The 25,969-nt window shown below is 40.7% G+C and overlaps 1 protein-coding gene across 8 annotated transcripts in view; it reads right to left on the bottom strand.

Moving 5' to 3' along the window:
- HECW2 (HECT, C2 and WW domain containing E3 ubiquitin protein ligase 2) overlaps positions 1 to 25,969 on the bottom strand; it is a 452,881-nt gene that overhangs the window by 153,220 nt on the left and 273,692 nt on the right. For all 8 annotated transcript variants that reach the window (XM_089330142.1, XM_089330141.1, XM_051849332.3 and 5 more), the window contains one exon: positions 8,911 to 9,018. In XM_089330142.1, coding sequence (XP_089186268.1) covers positions 8,911 to 9,018 — 108 coding nt within the window. The remainder of the gene's footprint in view (positions 1 to 8,910; positions 9,019 to 25,969) is intronic.

Here is a 25,969-nt window from a genome sequence, read left to right as displayed (position 1 = left end):
GGGAAGTGAACATGCAGATAGATGATCTCCCTCTCCTCTCTCCCCCCTTCCCTATCCCCTCTCCCTCTCCTTCTTCCTCTTCCCCCTCTTCCTCTGCCTTTTGAATAAATAAATAAATCCTTTGAAAAAAGATTTCAATAAATAAAAAGAAATATCATAGTTTAGCAGAAACATAGGCAAGGAGTATAAAGAATAATCAAATGAAAAGATGTTCAACTTCACTCATATACAGTTAATTTTAAAATAGTCACAGGGGCCAGCACTGGGGCATAGCAGGTAAAGCTGCCACCTGCAGTGCTGGCGTCCCATATGGGTGCTGGTTTGAGTCCCTGCTGTTCCACTTCCATCCAGCTTCTTCTATGGCCTGGGAAAGTAGTACAGGATGGCCCAAGTCTTTCAGCCCCTGCACCTGCCTGGGGAACCCAGAGGAAGCTCTTGGCTCCTGGCTTCGGATCGGATCAGCTCCGGCCATTGCAGTCATCTGGGGAGTGAACCAGCAGATAAAATAACTCTCTCTCTCTCTTTCTCTGTAATTCTGCCTTTCAAATAAATAAATAAATCTTTAATAAAAAATAAAAGTCACAGATCATTGAACCTATAGTAATAGATACTTCTTTTTTTAAAAATTTATTTATTTATTTATTTGAAAGGCAGAGTTACACAGAGAGAGGGAGAGACAGAGAGAGGGGGAGATATTCCATCTGCTGGTTTGCTTCCCAAATGGCCACAATGGCCGGGGCTAAGCCAGGAACCTAGAGCTTCTTCCAGGTCTCCCATGTGGCAGCAGGAACCCAAAGACTTGGGCCATCTTCTACCGCTTTCCCAGGAGCACCAGCATGGAGCTGGATCAGAAGCGGAGCAGCTGAGACATGAACCAGCACCAATATGGGATGCTGGCATTTAAGGCAGCAGCCTTACCCACTATGCACAAAGCCAGCCATAGTATTATATAATTCTTACAATTTGTTTGACAAAGATTTTTTTTTAACTTTTATTTAATGAATATAAATTTCCAAAGTACGGCTTATGGATTACAATGGCTTCCCCCCAATACCGTCCCTCCCACCCACAACCCTCCCCTTTCCCACTCCCTCTCCCCTTCCATTCACATCAAGATTCATTTTCGATTCACTTAATATACAGAAGATCAGTTTAGTATACATTAAGTAAAGATTTCAACAGTTTGCTCCCACACAGAAACATAAAGTGAAAAATAATAGATGATTTTTTAAATGATGATGAAATCAGATCAGACCTATTGTTGTTTGACAAAGATTTAAAACAAAGTTTGACAAAACACTACATTTGTAGCAAAATGGATATGCACAGGCATTTATTTACTTCTTCTTCTTTTTTTTTTTTTTTGTTCTTCTTTGAAACAGATAGTTGAATGGTTGCTTTAAAGTGCAATCTTACAATCACAGTTATAGAAACCCCTTTACCTAAGAACAGGTTCAAGTTTCTAAACACTGTCCAAAGTCCCTTCCTCCTTCCCAGCCTCCCCTGTAGTTAGTCTAAAGTGACAGCTTACAGACCTTTACCCTAACTCTTCGGTGTTGGAGGTGGAGTTGGTATGCTGTTGTCCTGGGAGATGTTTTCATTTGCATTAATGAGAGGTAGTAAGTTAAAAAAATCAAAAACTAAAGGGGCACCTCTGCGTTGTAAACACTTAAATTGAGGGTACCAAATCTTTATTTTAGTAACTATAAGCAAAAGTATCCTGAAAATTATTGAAAGGGACCAAAATATACCTCCTTGATTCATGACTGGCCCCAACCATTCTGTAGGACTGCAGCAGGAAGATACAACTTGAATCTTACTCTCCTCTTCTTGAACCTATATCTGGTTCTATGGGTTATGGCCCTTATGGGCTAACACATGAAGCCTCCCCCTTCTCACCCTTCTCAGTGCTCATTGCCAGCATTCATACGTGATGCCAGCATTGTAGGTGGCAGTTTAACCCACTGCACCATGTTGACCTCTTTATTTAATGGAGCATTAAGCCTTTGACTATAATGTAAATTAAAAATATGCTATCTTGGGGCTGGCATTGTGGCATAGTGGGTAGAGCCACTGCCTACGAGGCCTGCATACCATACAGGTGCCAGTTCGAGTGCCACCTGCTCCACTTCCAATCTACCTCCCTGCTAGCGGCCTGGAAAAAGCAACATAAGATGGCCCAAGTGCTTAGGCCCCTGCCACCCAAGTGGGAAACCTGCATGAGGCTCCTGGCTCCTGATTTCTGCCTGGCTCAGCTCTGGCCATTGTAGACATCTAGAGAATGAACCGGCAGATGGAAGATCTCTCCCTCTCTTTCTCTCTCTGTTAATATTTGTGTGTGTGTGTCTGTGTGTGTGTGTGTAACTCTGACTTTCAAATACATAAGTAAATCTTTTAAAAATATATGACACCTCAAAAATAATAATTAAAACTGTACCGAATAATTTATTTCTGAATTTGCAAATGAATAAAATATTTACAGATAAAGAACACAAAACTGGTACCAGTGGTTGCCTTCAGGGTGGGGAAACCAGTGACAGGTCACAAAGTTGGGAAGACCTGTATTTTTACTTTGTATCTTTTAAATATTATATTTTTCTCATATATTACCTACTTAAAATTACTTCTTTTTTAAAAAGATTTATTCATTTATTTATTTGAAAGTTAGAGTTACACAGAAAGAAGAGAGGCAGAGAGAGAGAGAGAGAGAATCTTCCATCTACTGGTTCACTTCCTAGTTGGCCCCAACAGCCAGAGTTGTGCCAATCCAAAGCCAGGACCCAGGAGCTTCTTCCAGGTCTCCCACACAGGTGCAGGGGCCCAAGGACTTGGGCCATCTTCCACTGCCTTCCCAGGCCATAGCAGAGAGCTGGATTGGAAGTAGAGCAGCCGGGTCTCGAACCGGTGCCCATATGGGATGCCAGCACTTCAGGCCAGGGCATTAACCTGCTGTGCCACAGCGTCAGCCCCTTAAAATGACTTCTAAAAGCAATTTCAACTCAGCTACATTAACTCGCCTCATTTATGTAAGATTACATTTCAAGCGCTCTCTGAATAAAGATTCTAAGGCCACTCCCTGCAAGAAGGGATTTTGCTTCAAAGACTGGGATCTGGTCCATCACCTTAAATAGCTACAAGATTCACTTAGGCAGTAGTTAACAGCTTGTTCCTATTTAGAAAGTCTGGATTTTCCCCAAGTTTCTACAAGTTGAATATTTTGAACCATAAAGATGGATAGAATGCAAATGCCCTTCTTCATCATTTCTATTTCACTAAAATAGACTAATCTTAAAAAGTCAAGCTAATTGCAATTTATTCTTTAAACCATTACCCTACATGCCTTTATGAAACTTTTAATATTATGGTTCCTAGTTAGAGGCTACAAATTGAGACAAAGTAAACACATTTTGATCCTCAAGGTTTTAAGGAAATTTGCCCACATTCCCAGTGACATGCTCATTTGTCAGTTACATCATATGCAAGTTATTTTCTCTTTAACAAAGGCCAAGCGCAGTCTGAAATGGCCAAGCCTTCCTCTGCTGAAACTCAAAATAACAACTACAAAAATGAAAGATGGACAATGTTAGTGTAGATGGCTCAGAAGCTTAATATGGTTAGGAACTAAATGAACCTCAAACATAAATCAACCCAAGGGACAAAAAGACCCTTCTGATACCAATGGGAAGGGGCTTAGGAATGGTGAAAATTAGAATAGGGACTTTAACAGTAAAAATAAGAGATTAAGGCCACACCAATTCTCCCAACAAAAATGATCTCATAAGATATCTATTTTGGCAGGCACCAACCTGAGTGTCATCACTTGGAGATGAGACTTTCACTCACCATGCTAATGGCATCTCTAATGTTGTTTTTGAATTCTATAGCTACTTTCTAGGACGAAGATGTGGAAACGTAAACATTGTATAATTTATACAAACATCAGGGTTTTGTTATTATCCTTTTTGATCACAAAGCAATTCAGTACACAACAATGTGGAATGAAGTTTTCTGACTTTTAAGCTTATGGATCCAGGATTTACTGATTATCTAGAACAGCACCTGGCACAAAGTTGACACTCAAACACTTCTTAAAGGTTGAGGAGATGGGGAGAAGATGGATGGATAGATGTAAGGGAGGAAGGGAGGGAGGAAAGAAGGACAGACAAAAAAGCAGGCATGAATGAATCTATTAATAAGTGACCCCAATTTATGATAAAGACTATATAGAATAATTAGACATTCTTGAATTCTAGAACACCTTTTGAAACCTCTTGAATTTTTAAATTAAAGAATGCACACAGTATGATGAGCCATTTAGGTGCTGTGAGCAAACATGCCCTGGTTTGAGGAATATTTGACAGTTTTATGCCAAGTATGAGCAGATGAAGATGATTCTCTCCTTTAAAGCCCAGGAATGTCAGCTACCCCAAATTAAACCAGTCTTTTTCTTTCAAACCTACTCATGTACAACTTGAAATAATCTAAGTCTGGGCCTCCTGCCTCCTCTGAGATTTAACCAGGCAAATCAAAGCTGGCTTTAAAAAAAAAAAAAGATTGATTTATTTATTTGAAAGGCAGAGCTACAGAGAGGCAGAGAGAGAAAAAGAGGTCTTCTACCCTCTGGTTCACTCCCCAGATGGCTCAGATGGCTCAGCCTGAGCTGAGCCCATCCAAAGCCAGGAGCCAGGAGCTTCTTCCAGGTCTCCCACGTACATGCAGAAGAAAAGCACTTGGGCCATCTGCTACTGCTTTCCCAGACCACAGCAGAGAGCTGGATTAGAAGCGGAGGAACCAGGACTCGAACTGGCACCCACATGGGATGCCGACACTGCAAGCAGCAGCTCTACTGTTACGTTACAGTGCCAGCCCCACCAAAGCTGTCTTACAGTCAGAAGTAAACTATGGGGTTGTTGTTTAGCCTATCAGTTAAGACCCATGTCCCACATTGGAGGACCTGGGATCAACTCCTGGCCTCCAGCTTCCTGCCAATGCACACCCTGGAAGGCAGAGGTCATGGCTCAAGCAGTTGGGTCACTGCCACCCATATGGGAGACCTGGATTCAGCCCTGGCTTCTGGCTTAATACTGACACAGCTTTGGCTGTTACAGGCATTTGGGGAGTGAAGCAGTAGATGAGATGGCAGCTCCTGTCCCTCTCCCTTGCTCTGTTTCTCTGCCAAAGAAAGAAAAATAAGAAAGGGAAAGGAAGAAAAAGAAGGAGAAAGAAAGAGGGAGGGAGAGAGGGGGAGGGGGAAAGGGAAGGAGTGAGAGGGGGAGGGGGAAAGAGGGAGAGAGGGGCAGGGAGGGAGGGAGGGAGACAGGGAAAGAAGGGCAGGGAGGGAGAGAGAGAGAAGAAAGAAGAAGGAAAGAAGGAGGAGGAAGAGGGGGAGGGAATGAGGAGGAAGAGGAGGAGAGAAAACTTGGATAGTGCTCAAATCCAGGTTTGCCCAGAAGTTGAATTTTCCTTTTTATAGATTTCTGTTGAGCTAAAGTGAAACACATTTTCTTTCTGGAGAAGAAAACAAAGGTTCTTACAAATCATATGTTTTCAAGATTAGAAGCTAAAAATATCAAGAATTTTGGAGGCCGGTACTGTGGCTAAATGGGTAAAGCCACCGCCTGCAGAGCGCCAGTTCAAGGCCCAGCTACTCCACTTCTGATCCATCTCTCTGCCATGTCCTGGGAAAGCAGTAGAAGATGGCCCAAGTCCTCGGGTCCCTGCACTCACATGGGAGACCCAGAAGAAGCTCCTGGCTCCTGGCTTAAGATCAGTGCAGCTCTGGCTGTTGTAGCCAACTAGGGAGTAAACTAGCGGATGGAACACCTCTCTCTTTGTCTGTCTCTCCTCTCTCTAAGTAACTCTTTCACATAAATAAATAAATCCTAAAAAAAAGAATTTTATAAGTTAACCCTCCCATCCCATTTTTTAAAATTTCTATGGCATCAGCTTCAGAGATTCAAACAAAATTTCATGATGCTGTAAAGTCCTTTTATGACTGCTATAGCTGTCTTTTCTTACATCTAAAATTCACAGACTTTACTTCTAAGCAGTAATGTAACTATCTCCCCAATCCATTTTCTTAACATTGCAGAACTGAAGATGTGTGTTTGGGCAGGACTCATTCTGAGTAATGAAGACAGGCTCACCGAAAAACAGAATATATTTGAAATTCCTATTCATTGTCCTGAACTTTAGTTTCTACTACTCTTCTTAGTCAAAAAATATACATTCGTGAATATTCTAGTTTTACCATCAGGCTACACAATGCTCCCAATTTTCTGTTTGAATAATTAAGGCAGAATCACTAAACAAAAGTAAAAAGGAAAAAGTAAAAAAAAATCTTTATTAATTCCCAATTCCTAGCTTCAATGTCAAGTCCATTTCTATTAAATAATAGAAGGATTTATGGAGAAAATGTTTGTCAAGACAGAGATATTTACTATAGCCTAATGAGCCAGGCCATTACAATCTGTCAACACTTTTGGAGGAGAAGGAAAATCAATCATAGCAAATGAGAGACTCTGTTTAAGTGTTTTTTGTTGTTGTTGTTGTTGTTTGTTTTTTTTTTTTTTTTTTGCCTCACATGATGCTCCAAACTACAGCAGCATGTGACACTGACTTCTTCCCAGGTGTTCACAAAGCCCATAATAGAAATCTGCACCTTCCATAAGCACTCAGTCCTTACCAGCAGCCTTCAGCACTTGGGATCCAGCAGGAAGATGGTTTCACCTTTGCTCCCTGAAGTTCAGTTGGTAATATTTCTCAGTTAGACCAGCCTCTTAAACCCTGGATTCCTATCACAGGAGGAATGTCACTGGAAGTAAAACCAGCGATTCCCCATTTCATTCCCCCTGCATGTTTTCTATCATGTATTTCCCTCACTACTTAGATGGTAATGCCAGCTAAGCCAATGCTGACAAGTTAAGCAGAAAAGACCAAGGAATCACCCATCATTCCAGAAACAGCCTTGGTCTACATGGTGGCACCTTTTCTTCCAAGCTCTTCCCAATATGCTATGCTTTTGGCTGGGCCTATGCTGCCTGTATCTGGCTCCCCTATAATCCAGGACTCACCTCTGCATTTTTTTTAAGATTTTATTTATTTATTTGAGAGGTAGAGTTACAGACAGAGAGAGGGAGAGATGAGAGAACGGTCTTCCATCCGCTGTTTCACTCCCCAAATGACTGCAATGGCCCAGGCTGGGCCAATTATGTGCCAGGAGCCAGGAGCTTCTCTGGGTCTTCCACATGGATGCAAAGGCCCTAGGACTTGGGCCATCTTCCAATGCTTTCCCAGGCCATAGCAGAGAGCTGGGACAGGAACAGGTATAGTTGGGAAATGAACCTGCCCCATATGGGGTGCTGGCACCACAGGTGAAGGCTTAGCCCACTATGCTACAGTGCAGGCCCTATCACCTCTGCTTCTTATTGAATCACAAGTGTTGCCTTAAAACCTGCATTCCATTTCAGATTTTAAGACAGAATATAGCCAGAAAACTCAGACTATAAAAAGAAGGCATTTCTTGGGGGGCAGAAACAGGATTTAGAGAAAGCTCTGGAATGCTAAGTGAGGATGGTAGAAAAAATTACGATATCTTTGAAGGGAATTCAGAGTAATGAATGTTGACTTCAAATATGCTTCAGTAAAGATATTCTTGCAATTGGTTTTCATTTAATAAAACTGAACTATGTATTTTAAGGCTTAACAAGTACATACCATCTTTCAGTACTAGTCTACACGTACTCTTCTTGCACAAAGAAATCATAATTCTTATATAGAGCTCAACAACTCAGAAAAATTTTAGAGTCCATCTAATCTACATTAAAGAAAAAATCAATTCTGTAAATGTACAAATTAACCTAACTAGGAAATCATTTATTCATTCATTTTTCTATCTATTTCACAAAAATATATGGAGTATTTACTATGTTCTCAATATTAATGGCAAATAAAAACATCCCCTTTGCCCAAAATAAAAAGGTGTGCAATATTTCTGTGGGCTATGTACTATTTAAGTATTTCCTTAACTGGGCAAGGGTTGAGTAATTTGTAGTCAATTTCTTATTCTAGTAAGTTGACCTCTACAGTAGTATGCATCAGACTATCTCATCAACACTTTGAAAAGACCAAGATCCAAATGCACAAGTATTTTGCTCCTGGCAAAAGTAATAAGGACATGTTTTGAAGTAAAATAACATTCTTAAATTATGAAAGCACTGAATCATTCCTTCAATTTCCTGAAATTAAATATTATAAATATTTGGATGGGCATTTGCCCTTTGGTTAAGATATCCACGTCCCCTATTAGATGGCCTGAGATCAAGCCTTGGCTCAGCTCTTGAGTCCAGCTTCCTGCTAACACACACCCTGGGAGGCAGCAGGAGATGCCTCAAGCAATATGGTCCCTGATAGTCACAGGGAGATTTCCACTGAATTCCCTGCTCCTGGCTTTAGCCTGGCTTAGCTCCAGCCATTGTTGGTATCTGGCTAGTGAATCATCAGGTGGAAAGTCTGTCTGTTTGTCTCTTTGTCTCAAATCAATAAATAAACAAAAATTTAAAAAACAAATATAGGTACAAAGGTATATTCAATTTATAAAGTATTAAAAATAACCATAAAAATGTATATGCCACACATTCACAAGGTGTATGTAAATGTGTATATATATTATCTACATTTACCTTTATGTGTATGCAGTTGTCTAAATTTGTGTGTGTGTATATACACATACTTTTTTTTTCAAAATATATTAGTATGCTAGAATGAGCATTTTATAAAATGCTACATTTTCTAGTTTTGGGCTTCATGGCACATATGTGTAAATCAGAACCAAATCTTTTAAAATACTATTCAGAAAAGATTCCATGCAACATTCAATTGTAAGTTTATATTTCACACTCAGCTACTTACGTTCCATGAAATAGGGCCCAGGCTCAATTCTCCACACAATTTGCCCTTTCTGTGTTCCTGTCACACCCCTGTTTTTAGAATCCCAGAAGTTGGCTGGAGAATTCTCATCTGGAAAAACGAAAGAAAAACATTTTAGCTAATTATAACCTGTCTTCTCTTAGTTCAAAGACTAATATGAGTTCTAAAATAAGGAGAAAAAAAGGCAAAGAGGAAAATATTAATGAGCACTCTGCTTACTGACTTGCTCCCCACAGATTATCATGCTGAATTTCTTTTCTTTTGGATATATTTTTTTCAACTTTTATTTAATAAATATAAACTTCCAAAATACAACTTTTGGATTATAGCAGCTTTTCCCCCCATAACCTCCCTCCCACCCACAACCATCCCATCTCCCATTCCCCCTCCCATCCCATTCTTCATCAAGATTCATTTTCAATTATCTTTATATACAGAAGATCAATTTAGTATATACTAAGTAAAGATTTCAACAGACTGTACCCACACACACTAAGTATAGAGTACTGTTTGAGTACTAGTTATGCTGTTAATTCATATAGTACAACATATTAAGGACAGAGGTCCTACATGGGGAGCAGGTGCACAGTGACTCCCATTGTTGATTTTAACAATTGACACTCTTACTTATGATGTCAGTAATCACCCAAGGCTCTTGTCATGAGCTGCCAAGACTATGGAAGCCTCTTAAGTTCACCGACTCTGAGCTTATTTAGACAAGGCCATAGTCAAAGTGGAAGTTTCCCCTCCCTTCAGAGAAAGTTACCTCCTTCTTTGATGGCCCATTCTTTCTGCTGTGATCTCACAGAGATCTTTCATTTAGTTTGTTTGTTTGTTTTTTTTTTTTTTTTTTTGCCACGGTGTCTTGGCTTTCCATGCCTACGAAACTCTCATGGGCTTTTTAGTCAGATCCGAATGCCTTAAGGGCTGATTCTGAGGCCAGAGTGCTGTTTAGGGCATTTGCCATTCTATGAGTCTGCCGTGTATCCCGCTTCCCATGTTGGATTGTTCTCTCCTTTTTAATTCTATCAATTATTATTTGCAGACACAGGTCTTATTTATGTAATCCCTTTGACACTTAATCCTATCCTTTTGATTAATTAAGAACTTAAAACTGATCACTTTAACAAGTAAGATGGCATTGGTACATGCCACCTTGATGGGATTGAATTGGAATCCCCTGGCATGTTTCTAGCTCTACCATTAGGGGTAAGTCTGAATGAGTATGTGCTGAACTGTACATCTCTTCCCTCTCTTATTCCCACTCTTATATGTAACAGGGATCACTTTTCAGTTAAATTTAAATGCCTAAGAATAATGGTGTGTTAATTAAAGAGTTCAACCAATGGTATTAAATAGAACAAAAAATACTAAAAGGAATAAAATAGTAAGTTGTTCCTCAACAGTCAGGACAAGGGCTTATCAAGTCATTGTTTCTCATAGTGTCCATTTCACTTCTACAGGTCTCCTTTTAGGTGCTTGGTTAGTTGTCACTGATTAGGGAGAACATATGATATATGTTCCTTTGGGACTGGCTCATTTCACTCAGCATCATGTTTTCCAGATTCTTACATTTTATTGCAAATGATGGGATTTCATTGTTTTTACTACTATAGAGTATTCTATAGAGTACATATCCCGTAATTTCCTTATCCAGTCTTCTGTTAATGGGCATTTAGGTTGATTCCATGTCTTAGCTATTGTGAATTGAGCTGCAATAAACACTGAGGTGCAGACAGCTCTTTTGTTTGCCAATTTAATTTCCTTTGGGTAAATTCCAAGGAGTGGGATGGCTGGGTTGTATGGTAGGATTATCTTTAGGTTTCTGAGGAATCTCCAAACTGACTTCCATAGTGGCTTTACCAATTTGCATTCCCACCAACAGTGGGTTAGTGTCCCTTTTTCCCCACATCCTCGCCAGCATCTGTTGTTAATTGATTTCTGTATGTAAGCCATTCTAACTTGGGTGAGGTGAAACCTCATTGTGGTTTTGATTTGCATTTCCCTGATTGCTAGTGATCTTGAACATTTTTTCATGTGCCTGTTGGCCATTTGGATTTCCTCTTTTGAAAAATGTCTATTGAGGTCCTTGGCCCATCTCTTAAGTGGGTTGTTGGTTTTGTTTTTGTGGAGTTTCTTGATCTCTCTGTAGATTCTGGCTATTAACCCTTTATCTGTTGTATAGTTTGCAAATATTTTTTCCCATTCTGTTGGTTGCCTCTTCACTTTTCTGACTGTTTCTTTTGAAGTACAGAAACTTCTCAATTTAATGTAATCCCAATTGTTAATTCTGGCTTTGACTGCCTGTGCCTCTGGGGTCTTTTCCAAGAAATCTTTGCCTGTGCCTATATCTTGCAGGGTTTCTCTGACATTCTCTAATAATTTGATGGTGTCGGGTCATAGATTTAGATCTTTAATCCATGTTGAGTGGATTTTTGTGTAAGGTGTAAGGTAGGGATCTTCTTCATGCTTCTGCACGTGGAAATCCAGTTTCCCCAGCACCATTTGTTGTATAGACTGTCCTTGCTCCAGGAATTGGTTTTAGATCCTTGATCAATTATAAGTTGACTGGTGTTTCTATTCTGTTCCATTGGTCTATCCATCTGTTTCTGTGCCAGTACCATGCTTTTTTTTATTACAACTGCCCTGTAGTATGTCCTGAAATCTGGTATTGTGATGCCTCCAGCTTTGTTTTTGTTGTACAAGATTGCTTTAGCTATTTGAGGTCTCCTGTTATCATGCTGAATTTCTACACTTGCATTTAAATGTGAGACAAGGAGTGCAGGATGGAGAGAAGATGACACCTCTGGGCTTAGCCAGGGTTTTCAATGTTTTCAACAGACCATAAGGCAAACAGCAAAGGCTACAGCTGCAGCAGCTCCAGCAATAAGTTGACTTACAAGAACAGGGTTGAGGTGAGCTCCTATCTACAAATCCTTCATAAAAAAAGGAAAGGAAGAGCATGACTGGGAGAATATTGCAGAACTCAAGATGGGATAAACTAGAGGGACATTAAGCTTTGCAACTGACTTGAGATACAGCACAGCTTTTGTTTGTTTGTTTTCCCAAAGAAACCTTTTACTTAAGGAATACAAACTTCCTGCATTTCATAAAATCAACTTTAGGAACATAATTATTCAGCACAGCTTTTCAGGATCATTGTTCAGGAGACAGTGGACAAGTCATCGCCTCAGCTAGCGATGTCTTTTATGAAAGACAAAAGGCAGAAGGTAATCGGCCTAAGTGAACAAAGGAAAGGGAGAGTGTGTGCTTAAGCTGTTGTGTGGAAGAAAGAAAGGACATGGGTGCAAAACACAGAGTTTCCCAAGTTCCCTAACCTCATGGCACACAGAAAATGGTAGTATTTCTCTGTCACACTGTGGGAAATGGGAGATCCGCTGACCATGTAGGATGACAGGAAGGGATATTCTGGCTCCTCCAGGCTCTGCCCCACCGCATGGAGGCTGAAGGATTCATAACCCTGAACTTGCTCCCACCACTCTAGTCTGAAGCTCACAGAGGCACAGAGGAGAGACTGAAACTAGAAAACATGAAAAGGAGAGTTGTATAGGTTCAAACAAAATGATGAGACAGGTTGTTCAGGTCACATGTACCTCCTTGTGTCCCCAAAGACACAAAGAAACAATGAGGGGTCTACTTCATGAGCTGGGATAAAGCAGAGCCAATAACAGCTACAGAGAGAAAAGATGGAGAAGGTCCAAAGGAAGAGTCCTGAGAGGAAGACCCTCTCTTCTTTTGAGCATGGAAGAACATGGAAGTGGGCCAAAGTGAGGGGCCATGTGGATTTTGGTCTATGGTTGACCCAGAGGCCCACTGGTTTCACCTCCTTCACAAGCCAAAGAACCCTGGGAGGGATAGTCCATTAACATCATTTGCCTTAAGTACATAAATCAAAGATTCTTTGGTGTAACAGACTAAGAGGCAGCCTCTGCTCCTTCTAAGAATGGAACAGCATAATCCACTCATGGCATTGCCTCCTCTCCTAGACAAACAATGCAACCAAATATCTCCATCGCACCACAGAAGTACCACGATGATGCTGATATTAGTAGGCACTTACAAATGAATTTGCTTAAAAATGAATTTGAAAGATGTCATGTGGCTCCTTGGGGCAGGCACTGCATGCTACCAACCATTGAGCTTCTTCATTGCCAGGGAAACCCAAATTCTGGTTAAGGCAACAATGTGTCTAGTTTAAAAAGACTCAGCTCAGGAGCCAGCAGTTAGCTTAGCATTTACGATACCGCAGGTCAGGTCACCCACATGCCATATCAGAGACTTGGACTGAGTTCCTGGCTCCCTGCTTCAGCCCTGACCCAACCCCAGCCATTGTGGTAATTTGGGATTGCACCATTAGATAGGAGTGTTCATTCTCTCTCTCTCACTGGCTCTCTCCCTCTTCCCCTCTTAAAAAAAAAAAAAAAATCCTCGCTAGAATTGCTTGCAGTTAAAGGTGGCATGTGGCCTAGTTCTGGGCAGGGAGATATAAATGGAAGTCTACTAGGCAGGACCTTAAGGAAAACCATTATTTTTTTACTAAGGATAGATTCAACATCTTTGTACTCTTTCCGTGCCATCTTCTTGGATGAGAGCCACATGCTAAGGACAGCAGAGTAAGAAGGTAGGAGTGATCATGGTGATTTTCTGAGACTGAGCCACTTGCCTCCAGGCTTCTAGCTATCTAGGAAAAAACAAATTCCTATCTGATGATTGTCTTCTATTTCCTGAGGCTGAACACAATTCCTGACAGATATACCCACTATCCTAAAAACTTCTTAATAATTTAGATTTGCCACTTCAACTTGGTCTGGAATCCCTGTGGTGGCCTTACTGCTCCAGGATGGACAACAAATGTAGTTGCTTCACCTTTTGAAATATGCTTTAATGGGAAAAGATGCTTGGATAGAGAGAGGGAGTCTCATGTTTTTACAAATAAAGTGAATTGTTAATTAACTGGTCACTTGGAAGGCACAGAAGGCTGGACCCTAAAGGGAACAGAACACAGGGAAAGGAAGTAGATGTCCACATATTTAAATGCTTTTTTTTGGGGGGGGGAGTGGCTATGCAAAGGAAAAATTTTCTAAAAGAGCATTTCCTCTTTAGTCCACGAGAAAGAAGAGACAGCTCAAGCTCTGATTTTAAGGAACAAGCTCTAGGACCATTATAACAAAGGCCAAGGGTAAGAAAATCGCTTGTGTTAATGTGGCCTCATTGTAAGATATTTGCACTGTTGGTATTACTGAACTCTTTCTCTGTTAAGCCATTTTTGATAGAACAATTTTGGGGAGATTGACCACTGAGGAGTAGAAACAAAATAGACCAGCAACAATGGATAAGGAACATAAATGTCAGAGTCCAGAGCCCTAGACAGAGGGAATCCCTGAGGCTCAACTGAAGCCCTCACAGGGTCCCAGAAGGGAGCTTGGACACAGAACGTGACATCTCTTGTTCCAAGAGGATCACTAAAATCACTCTCTTTGTCAGTCACATTCACTCCAGTGTAGAAATCTCACATTGCCTGAATATCTTGGCTCAGATGCAGGATGTAAGACAGAACCAGTGACGCAGGCTTCCTTCCCAGACCCTTTACTGAGAAACAGACCTATAATTATGAGTCCAGCTCCTGTGGGTTGGCATATAAACTATGAACTCCTGACTTCAATTCCCCTAGTTCGTTCATAGGCTATGTTGAAAACTCCATTTGGTTTAATGTAGGACATCTAAAGAAATAAAGGCTGGCCCTTTGAAGCCAAGTGTCTAAAATATACCATGAGTGCACAAATTAATAGAGAACATAAATGTTCCATTTACGATGAAAAATAGGTCAGAATTTGGATAAGCAGTCTCACAGCAAAAGCATGATATGCTTGCTCTAATTTGAAAAACCAAGTTCAGTGGTCAGCATTGTGACACAGCTGGTTGGGGCACTCACATTCCATATAAGAGTACCAATTTGAGTCCTAGCTACTCTGCTTCCAACTCAGCTCCCTATCAATGCAGGGAACAGGAGATGATGGTTCAATTACTTGAGTTCCTGCCTCACATGTGGGAGACTCGGACAGTGTTCCTGGCTCCCAGCTTCAGACTGGTCCAGCCCTGGCTTTAAGAGCCATTTGGAGAGTGAACCAGAGGACAGAACATCTCTCTCTCTCTCTCTCTCTCTCTCTCTCTCTCTCTCTGTGTGTGTGTGTGTGTGTGTGTGTGTGTATGCCCTTCAAATGAATAAATAAATCTTTTATAAAAAAAAGTCTAAAGGCCACAGCATAGGACAATCTTTCAGCCTTCATGGAGAAGGAAAGCTTCTGTCTTGTTCCCAACCAACCACAATGTTTGCCAAGTAGCATATATCCATGCTGATTAATATTCTAGATATGATAGATTGAAAATTTTCTTTGATAGGTTATAGAACTGAAGAACTGATAATTCATCATTCTTGACTGATACAAACATTTGTGCCACCAAGACACCCTTCAATGCAAATATAAAGTACCTAGAAATAAACCAGTTTAAGGGCACAAATAATTCAAATTATTTTGATATGACCACCACAACCCCAACCACTACTGCTGTTCCTACTGCTGGTAGCAGAGCCCGGGACAGTTTCAGGTATACCATACTAAAGAATGTCTAGGATGACTTATTCCTTTTCTCTGTTCTAAGAATAGCAATTTTAATTGCTACTTCAGAATAAAACTTTTTAAAGAAGATTTTTTTATATATATTTGGAAGGAATAGAGAGAAGGGAGGAGTGTGATCAATCTTCAATCTGCCCGTTGATTCCCCAAATGTCTTCAAAAGGTGGGGTTGGGCTAGGTTTAAGCCAGGAACCAGGAGCCAGGAACTCCATTAGGGTCTCCTTCACGAATAGCAGAAACTCTAATACTTGGCCATCCTCTGCTACCTCCCAGGTATGTTAGCAGGAAGCTGGATTGGAAACGGGTGGGACTCTATTCCCAACACTTCCTCCAATATGGAATGTGGGTATCTCAAGCAAAGGCTTAACTCACTCTGCTACAAGGCTCACCCCAACCTTTTTTTTTTTTTTTTTTTTTTTTGTTAGCAGATTAACACTTTCCTTCAGGTAGTAGTCAATTATAGTCTAGCCTAAGAATACTTTTACTTTAATAGCATTTCTCTGCTTAGAGTTATTTTTCATGGATTTCTGAGGACAAATACCTTTTTATTAGATGGTACGAATTCTTCTTTACTTTCATGTAACACTTATATGAGATGATTTGTTTTTTTAAAAACTGCCCAATCTCAAAATAAAAACAATAACTCAGAATAAGATGGTATGCTAAAGAAAGAATTCAACATCTCTTACAAGTATTATATAGAAGGTATTACACCTCTATGTTTTCTTTTAACTGAGTAAAGATTTTGACAGATCAAAGAAGTGCCGTTAGTCTTTAAAGCAAATTATCTGTTGTTTCATTTACACTCGGTCACTTCCTTTCCCTATTTCCCTTACGAATTATTCCAAAACTATCCCACTAACTTCACAATCCTTATCTCCATTTCCACTCTCTAACTTGGAGCAGGACAGATCCTGTGCAACTTACAGCATTCCAATCATGGAGGACAACAGGCCTGGACTCCTTTGGTATCTCAGTCTCCCTATCATCTTTTCTTGATCAATACCTACTGCTTGACTTCCGCAGAGTGGTAGCCCTTTACACCATCCTCCACCAACCACTTTTCTCCCCTTAATCTTTAACCTCTTCTTTAAGACCTTATACTCAATCTCAAAACTTCTCATCTTTCACAAGGCACCTGCTGCTGATCCTGTCTTTGTTCTTTAACTGCTGTCTTCTTTACTCCTCTCCCATCCTCAATTCTACCTCCCTTTCTACTAGGATTAAATTGTCAATTTTTTCAGCTGAAGTTGAGTCTATACTCTAGGGGTGTCTATTCTGGACACTTAAGTAACATTTTGCTGAAAATGTTTAAAATATATATCTAAATTCTTTCTTTAAATTTAGTTTCAATTGGTAGGGTATATACAAAGCTTATCCTTTCATGTTTCACATGTATTCATTGTTCTAAGTCTAGCTGGGCATACATTTTCTCTAAATAAAGAAGCAAATGGGGCCAGCACCATGGTTCACTTAGTTAATCCTCCACCGGCAGCGCCAGCATCCCATATGGGCGTCAGGTTCTAGTCCCAGCTGCTCCTCTTCCAGTCCAGCCCTCTGCTGTGGCCCAGGAGGGCAGTAGAGGATGGCCCGGGTACTTGGGTCCCTGCACCCACATAGGAGACCAGGAAGAAGTGCCTGGCTCCTAGCTTCAGATCACGGCAGCAACAGCTGTGGTGGCCATTTGGGGAGTGAACCAACGGAGGGAGAACCTTTCTCTCTGTCCCTCTCTCTCTGTCTGTAACTCTACCTGTCAAATAAATTTAAAAAAAAAAAAAAAGGCAAAATACACACTCACATGAGCATATACACATAGCTCTAAAATCCTAATATAACTGTCATAACTATTTGTAAATATCATGGGACCATGATTAAGGAAATTCAATAATCTTGACCATGGCTATACTTTAGCAATATTTTCCCAAAGTGATTTTTTTTTTAGTTTTAAAAATTTATTCTTTAGGGCTATGCCAATTAGTCCTGTTATTAATACCTGAATTATTTCTGTTAAATCTGCCTCTCTAAGGGAGAACAAAGTGTCTGGACCCAGAAAATAAAGGAGATATAAGATTACACTACATACAACTTTCTTTATCAATTCTGTGTGTGTGTGCGCGTGTGTGTGTGCACGCGCATGCATGCTCAGAGAACTTTTTTAGAGTTTTGTTAAATGAGAAATATGGCCCTTTTCCATAATTCAAATCATACAAATTTTAGGAAAACAAGTATGGATCCTTAACAAAATCTATATATAAGAAGACTTAGAAGTATCTGCACATTCACTGTCACCAATCATCACTGGCTCTCTTCTCTTTTAGTTTATTGATCCTCCTTGACAATGACTGTCCAACTCCATTATTCACAATCTCTTAAGGGCGTCTTTAAAATGCTAATTCCTGTGCTGTTCTTCCAGAGCTTTTGATTCAGCAGGCTTGAGCCCAAATACAAGAACCTGAATTTTCACAAGCACCCCAACAAGGTGATTTTGGTATAGATACTACATAAGAACTACACTTAGGAAAATTCTGCTTCCTGGTTATTTTCAGGGAAACTGAACAACCACAGCTATGCTGGGCCCATGCACATCAGCTGTCTTTCATGTTTCTTAGCTTGTCAATTCATTCAATCATTCATTCACTTAGCAGCCATTTATCAACTGCCAACTAAGAGAATATTTCTTTCCTGCCGTAGGAGCTGACAGCACAGTGGGAAATGATTGGCTCATAGATAAAATGTAACACAAAGAGTGCTATGACAGAGGTGAACATATTTTGTTTTAAAGAATGGAAAAATGAATGATTAGTGCTTCCTGTGATAGCCCATGATTAATTTGGCCCTGTATCTGTTAAGTCAGAAGGGTCTTTGGGAGATGCTAATGGAGATATCCTTTGTGAGATCTGTAAGTCTACATCACTCATCACATTTCCCTTCATTTCCTATACTTTTTTAATCTCTCAGGATTTATATTTTTTGTTCTATGATTGGTCATCAGAAGAAATACAATTAGCCATATTTAAAGCTGAATTCAGCAGCAAAAGTTATCATTGCTGCATAGGTCCTGAGACACTACCTTTTGCTTACTTGGAAGAGTTGTATTATCTTAATCTGCAATATGATTGCAAACAACAATTTTTTAAAAAATAAAATAATGATTTTTTAAATACCACAAAATTTAAAATGTAAACATAAAGACTTTTAATTTTTTTCAAAATTTTCCTTATAATTTTTTCATACAGAGAGATGGGTGTGAAATTATTTTTAAAATATTATTTTTCCTTGTAATTTAACTGAAAAGTGATCTCTGGTAAATATAAGAGTAGGAGCCAGCGCCGCGGCTCACTAGGCTAATCCTCCGCCTTGCGGCGCCGGCACACTAGGCTAATCCTCCGCCTTGCGGCGCCGGCACACCGGGTTCTAGTCCCAGTCGGGGCACCGGATTCTGTCCCGGTTGTCCCTCTTCCAGGCCAGCTCTCTGCTGTGGCCCGGGAGTGCAGTGGAGGATGGCCCAAGTTCTTGGGCCCTGCACCCCATGGGAGACCAGGATAAGTACCTGGCTCCTGCCATCGGATCAGCGCAGTGTGCCAGCTGCAGCGTGCCGGCTGCGGCAGCCATTGGAGGGTGAACCAACAGCAAAAGGAAGACCTTTCTCTCTGTCTCTCTCTCTCACTGTCCACTCTACCTGTCAAAAAATAAATAAATAAAAAAATTGTAAATGACATGCAAAGTAAATTGGCCCAAAGAAAGAATAAAATTAAGGAGACCTGACATTTTAATAGACTTGTTATTCTACTGAATACAATTTTTTTTAATTTATTTTGAGAGAGAGAGATCTTCCATCTGTTGGTTCATGCCCAAGATGCCACAATGCCTAAGCCAGGAGCCAGGAGCTTCATTTAGGTCTCCCACATGGATGGTGGGGACGCACACACTTAAGTCATCTCCTTATGCTTTTCTGACATCATTCACAGGGAGCTGGATCAGAACTGATGCAGCCAGGACACAAACTGGTGCCATGTGAAGTGCCAGTGTCACAGGCAGCAGCTTTACCTGTTTGGATTAGGAAACATTTCAGTGTCTCTATTAATATCTCCAAAACCCTTTTAAAGTACTAGAGATAAAATAGAAACAAAAGTATTCGCATTTCCACCTTCCTACAAATCAACCCAACAGAGCTGAAAACAGATGAGGAATTTTGTCAAAAAGATGGCATTGGCCGATTGTGCCAAGTAAATGAAAGCTCTGCTTACAAATTTTCTTTTGGTTTATAGCAATGTCACCTTCTCTCTACATTTTCTCAAGAAATTGGTATGAATATCTAAATTGATTTTCCATCACCATTTGGATACAAACTGAAAACTGTATCGTGACACTGGATATAAGGAAGCCCAATTTATCCTGGCTACCCTGAGGGACTGAATTCCCTGTCTAGGATTTGGTGAGGAATACTAAGGTATAATTTTCATTAACTGGAATGTTTTAGACCTCAGTGAAGAACACACCTGCACAGCAACTGCCTACATGTTAACAAAGTGCAAATTTGCCAAACGTGTTAGGTAGGTTACACAACGTGCAAGGAAAGCTCCGGCAATGAGCTTGAGATCTGAACCACATTTCAGATGAAGGTGAGTCTTGACCACTGAATGTACCAGGCAGAACATCCATTTTACTAAGCATTATGAAAATTCACCAACGAACTTCCTCAGGATCTTGGAAACTTAGCATTAGTTTCTAACGCAATCACCCTTAGACGTCCATCCCTTACACTGAGGCCCTCCCCAGATGGCGAAGGGAATATGTCAGACAATTTCACAGATGCAATCATGGCACACCAGACTGCTTACTAAGAGTACACCCAATGGCGACATGGCTTTGAAGCTACTTGAGTGGGTATTTCCTTACAAATGCCAGAGAGATTTGCTGATAATCATCTGCCAGAGATGAGAATAAAGTACGCCAGCACAGTACACGGCAGAAAAAGCAAAAAAGGCTGAGGCGAGCCAGTGAGCCAGTAAGTCTGCAAGGTCTGACCTTGGTGTCATTTGCACACTAGAAGGTGTATGGACATCTGCCTCTAAAAAGGACCACAGCACTTCTCTGGAAAGGAAAACTGGCAGAGTGACGGAGCGGGATGCACATGGTGAATTCAGCACCACGCACCACCACCAAGCCTGAGAGAGATGGTTCACTGCTGTCTCCCTCTACAGGAGGCTGTCTGTAAAGGGCAGAAGGGACGGCCCAGAGGGCACCTGGAAAATGTGAAATACTTCATGAGAGCCACACAGGGACACTGGTCATACACTCCTGGGGAGGCCTGAACACTCACACCTCTCAACTTCCGACATAAAATACCTGAACCTAAACTATTCCCTTAAACACTCATTTTGACAAGCAAGTAAGTCACTGACAGACTAGTGAGACTCATTTCAGCAAACACCTGCTAAGAGTTTCAGTCATGGTGCAGAATACCAGCCAACATGGAACCATTCACATATGCCCCATAAAAGAATCAATTTCAAACATAGGAGATGCCGACATGTTGAAATCTGTCTCTCCTTTGTTTTGGGGCTCCCTATTTGTTTCATAAAAATTCAAAGTTTTTATGAAGGTTTCCATGTGCTACAGGACACCAGGCTGTCCACTCCCCTTCCAGTTACAGCTCTAACATCATCATTCCATGTCCCCTCCCCCTCTCTCCTCATCCCACCCTTGCCACACTGGCATCTTCGATATCTTCCAGGGTGTAGTCAGCATTCTTCCTCAGGGCCTTTGCTCTGGCCATTCCATTTATCCAGAAGTTTCCCTCAGATACCCATATGGCTCAACCCTTCTCCTTCTATTTTCCTGCTCACACATCACCTTCTCATGAGGCCTATCCTGAGAGTCCCTTTTAAAGCAGCAATTCTGCCCCTTGGCATTCCTGGACTACTTTACTCCCCTTAATGTCTTTTTCATAACCTATCAACTTCTTACATGTTACACAATCTACTTAAATGTCTGGTATATTGTTTAGCCTCTTTAGAATGTAAACTCCAGGAAGTCAAGGATTTTTGTTTATTCTGTTCAGTGATGTCTACCAACTGCCCAGAAAAATATCTGGTACCTAGAGGGCATCTTCGTATATTCTTTTAATTATTATGTGATAACTAGATGTTAGTATTATTTTATTAAAATACACAAGAGACAAAATATCATCATCAAGGAATAAATACACCTCTATTTTGTTCAGAGCAGAGAAAAACAAAGACAAATTCCATGGTAAGCTTCACTACACTATTCAACAAGATTTAATATAAACTCTTAATTTTTTTTTTTGACAAGTAGAGTGGACAGTGAGAGAGAGACAGAGAAAAAGGTCTTCCTTTGCTGTTGGCTCACCCTCCAATGGCCGCCGTGGCTGGCGCGCTGTGGCCGGCGCACCACGCTGATCCGAAGGCAAGAGCCAGGTACTTATCCTGGTCTCCCATGGGGTGCAAGGCCCAAGCACTTGGGCCATCCTCCACTGCACTCCCGGGCCACAGCAGAGAGCTGGCCTGGAAGAGGGGCAACCAGGACAGAATCCAAAGCCCCAACAGGGACTAGAATCTGGTGTGCCGGCACCGCAGGCGGAGGATTAGCCTATTGAGCTGCGGCGCCAGCTAAACTCTTAATTTTTATGACAAGAATTTCCAATTGACATTCATAGTTAAATCATTCTGCTGAGCTGTCATTTAATGTACAAAAAAATATAGTGCCTCACCTAAAACTACATTATTGCAAAATTTCAGTTACAGGCCTTTGGGACATCTTTTAAAAGTTCCTTCTTGACAAAGACTCAAAGCATTAAGCATTTCTAAATTAAGATTTTTTTTTTTCCAAACTGAATAGCTTCCTATAGAGGATTTATCAGAATTCAGATTCTTTGATAATACTTCAGATGGAAACATGACAAATGGCTTACTTTTATCAATCAAGAAACCTGTATTTTATTTACCTATTATAAAACTTTCCAACAAATCTCATTATGAAAATAGAGTAAGTTATTTGCAATAGGCTGTATCAACTTTGTGCCAAAAAAAAAAAAGTTAAAAGGAAGCAGGTGCTCTTGGTAAAATATGAGGTTTAAAATTTTCCAGTCTCTCTCTCAAGTACACATTGCACTCAGGACATATATTCTTTCTTTCTTTCTTTTTAATATTATTATTTATTTATTTTAGAGGTAGAGTTATAGACAGAGTGAGATACAGAGAGAAAGGTCTTCCATCTGCTGGTTCACTCCCCCAAAGGCCACGATGGGGGCCGGTACGGTGGCATGGTAGGCTAGGCTCCAACTGTGGTGCCACAATCCCACATGGACATTGGTTCGAGCCTTGACTGCTCCTCTTCTGACCCACTTCTCTGCTTATGGCCTGGGAAAGGCCCAAGTGCTTGGCCCCTGCACCTGAGTGGGAGACTTGTAAGAAGCTCCTGGCTCCTGGCTCCTGGCTTCAGATCAGCCCAGCTCTGGCTGTTGTGGACATTTGGTAAGTGAACCAGTGGATGGAAGACCTTTCTATCTGTCTCTCCCTTTCTCTGGCTGTAACTGCCCCTCAAATAAATAAAATAAAATTGTTTAAAAAATGGCTGTATAAACATGTAATATAATGTCAGGTCATGGCAATATGGCTTAAAAAGACAGCCAGGGGTCAGGGAGGAGGGGGAAGCGGGAAGGAGAGTAAGGTTTTACATAGGTTAGTCAGAGAAACCTGACTTGATCAAGGGAATCAACCACAGGGGGACTATGGGCAACTGAAAACACAAAAACACCAAGACCTGAAATAGGAACAAGTGAACCCTGTTTAAAAGGAGGAACATCAAAGTGATGCAGCTGGAATAGTGTGAATGGGGCAGACAGCAGAGGAGAAGAGAAATAGGGATCAGCTTGTAGATAACAATAATGATAATGATAATAAACACACTTTAGAGTTTCCCCTGTGCCATGCACTGTTCTACTGGTATAACTTTGTTAATTCATTAAAGCCTCCAACAACTCTTTAAGGTAGAAATGAATATCAGATTTTTAATGATGAGAAAATAGGCACAGAGGGTTAACAAGTTTGTCCAAGCACATAAGATTAATGTGCAGGGTGAACCTAGTGTCTTTTTCTAGAGACCAGAATACTATACCACACCATCAGTCTCACCCACAAGCTGAAGATGACAGAAAGCCCATGGAGGGAGTACAGCAGGGGAGTGCCAAGACAATCACTGTGGTGGTGTTGTGTGGAGCAGACTGTGTTAGGGCAGAAGACGGCTTATGATGTTCCATGCCTAGACTAAGCACCAAGTACTGGAGCCATAACCTGAACACGACCTCCTCCTGTCGCCATCCTTCCTGTGCTGCAGCAGATATAAATATCCATCCTTAGAGCACAAGGTCGTGACCCAACCTCAGCTGCTTCAGTCCAACCACTCTGGGAGGTGTGACTCATCCACCTCTAAGCCCTCTCTGCTTCAAACCACTGTCCCCTAACTTCACTCCCAACTCCAACATACTCTTTCCTCCCTTTTCTACCAAACCACCTCTGAAAATCTAACCTTCCCACACTCAACCTCAATCAGTCAAAATATAAAGTTCCAAATTCTCCATCACTTAATAACTCAGTGAAGCCCTTAATACAATATATTTGCTGTTATTACTGGGATCTAACCCACACAGACTCTCTATTTACCAAAACAAATAGGTTTTCTGCTTTAAGGACATATTAAGCACTACAGGCATGATGAGAGAAATAGGAAAGGTCTTCAAAAAGGTTCACTGAAAATACATATTATGAAAAAATACATAGATTTTAACAACATTTTGCACAGAAATAAACCTATGTTTTTAATCCCATTTTCTACAATCTTCAAGTACCCTCAGACCATGCTTAACATTACTTTTGCCAGGCTATACCCATTCAGTGACAGCAGATCTAAGTTTAACTTTAATTCTTCTGATTTAATGGATTCATGACTTTGGGGAAGGCTGAAACTGAATTTCCCTAAACTATGAAATGACAATAATGTAGTTCAGAAAGCTGTGAGGAATACATGTGCATGGTCCCTGAACCTGGCAATATTAGGAATTAAACATGTTAATTTCCGGCTGGCAGCAGTGGGATACGAACCCACACCCCTGAAGAGATTGGAGCCTTAATCCAGCGCCTTAGACCACTTGGCCACGCTACCACCCACAGCAGAGTTAGAATCGTGCCAGGGGATCCCAATACAATCCCATCAAGGTGGCATGTACCAATGCCATCTCACTAGTCCAAGTGATCAATTTCAGTTCACAATGGATCACACTGATAGGTCTAAGAGTCAAAGGGATCACACAAACAAGACTAGTGTCTGCTAATACTAACTGATAGAATAAAAAAGGGAGAGAACGATCCATCATGGGAAGCAGGATACACAGCAGACTCATAGAATGGCAGATGTCCTAAATAGCACTCTAGCCTCAGAATCAGCCCTTAAGGCATTCGGATCTGGCTGAAGAGCCCATGAGAGTATTTTAGGCATGGAAAGCCAGGACACTCTGGGGAAAAAAAAAAAAAAAAAAAAAAAAAAAAAAAAAAAAAAAAAAACAAACCTAAATGAAAGATCTCTGTGAGTGAGATCCCAGTGGAAAGAACGGGCCATCAAAGAAGGAGGTACCTTTCTATGAAGGGAGGAGAGAACTTCCACTTTGACTATGACCCTGTCGGAATAAAATTGAAGTCAGCAAACTCAAAAGGCTTCCATAGCCTTGGCAACTCATGACTACAGCCTAGGGAGATTACTGACGCCATAAACAAGAGTGTCAAATTGTTAAGTCAACAATAGGAGTCACTGTGTACTTACTTCTCATGTGGGATCTGTCCTTAATGTGTTATCCAATGTGAAGTAATGCTATAACTAGTACTGAAACAGTTTTTTACACTTTGTGTTTCTGTGTGGGTGCAAACTGATGAAATCTTTACTTAATATATACTAAATCGATCTTCTGTATATAAAGAGAATTGAAAATGAATCTTGATGTGAATGGAATGGGAGAGGGAGCAGGAGATGGGAGGGGTGAGAGTGGGAGGGGAATTATGGGGGGGGGGAGCCATTGTAATCCATAAACTGTACTTCCGAAATTTATATTTACTAAAAAAAAAAAAAGAAAGAAAATGAAATCAGCATATAAAAGAGTTATCTGTATCCCCATGTTTACTACAGCTCACTTCATAATAGCTAAGATACGGAATCAACCCAGACGTCCATCAACTAAAAACTGGATAAATTATGGTACAAACAGCATGGAATATTACACTGCAATAAAAAAATGAAATGCTGTCATTTGCAACAAAATGGATACAACTGGAAACCATTATATTTATATACTGAAATAAGCCAGTCCCAAA

This window comes from Oryctolagus cuniculus, chromosome 3, assembly GCF_051225735.1.
Source record: "Oryctolagus cuniculus isolate XC-2025 breed Fujian yellow rabbit chromosome 3, ASM5122573v1, whole genome shotgun sequence".
Classification (NCBI taxonomy): Eukaryota; Metazoa; Chordata; class Mammalia; order Lagomorpha; family Leporidae; genus Oryctolagus; species Oryctolagus cuniculus.
Note: the sequence above shows the minus strand (reverse complement) of the source record. Positions and strands in the feature narration are given on the sequence as shown.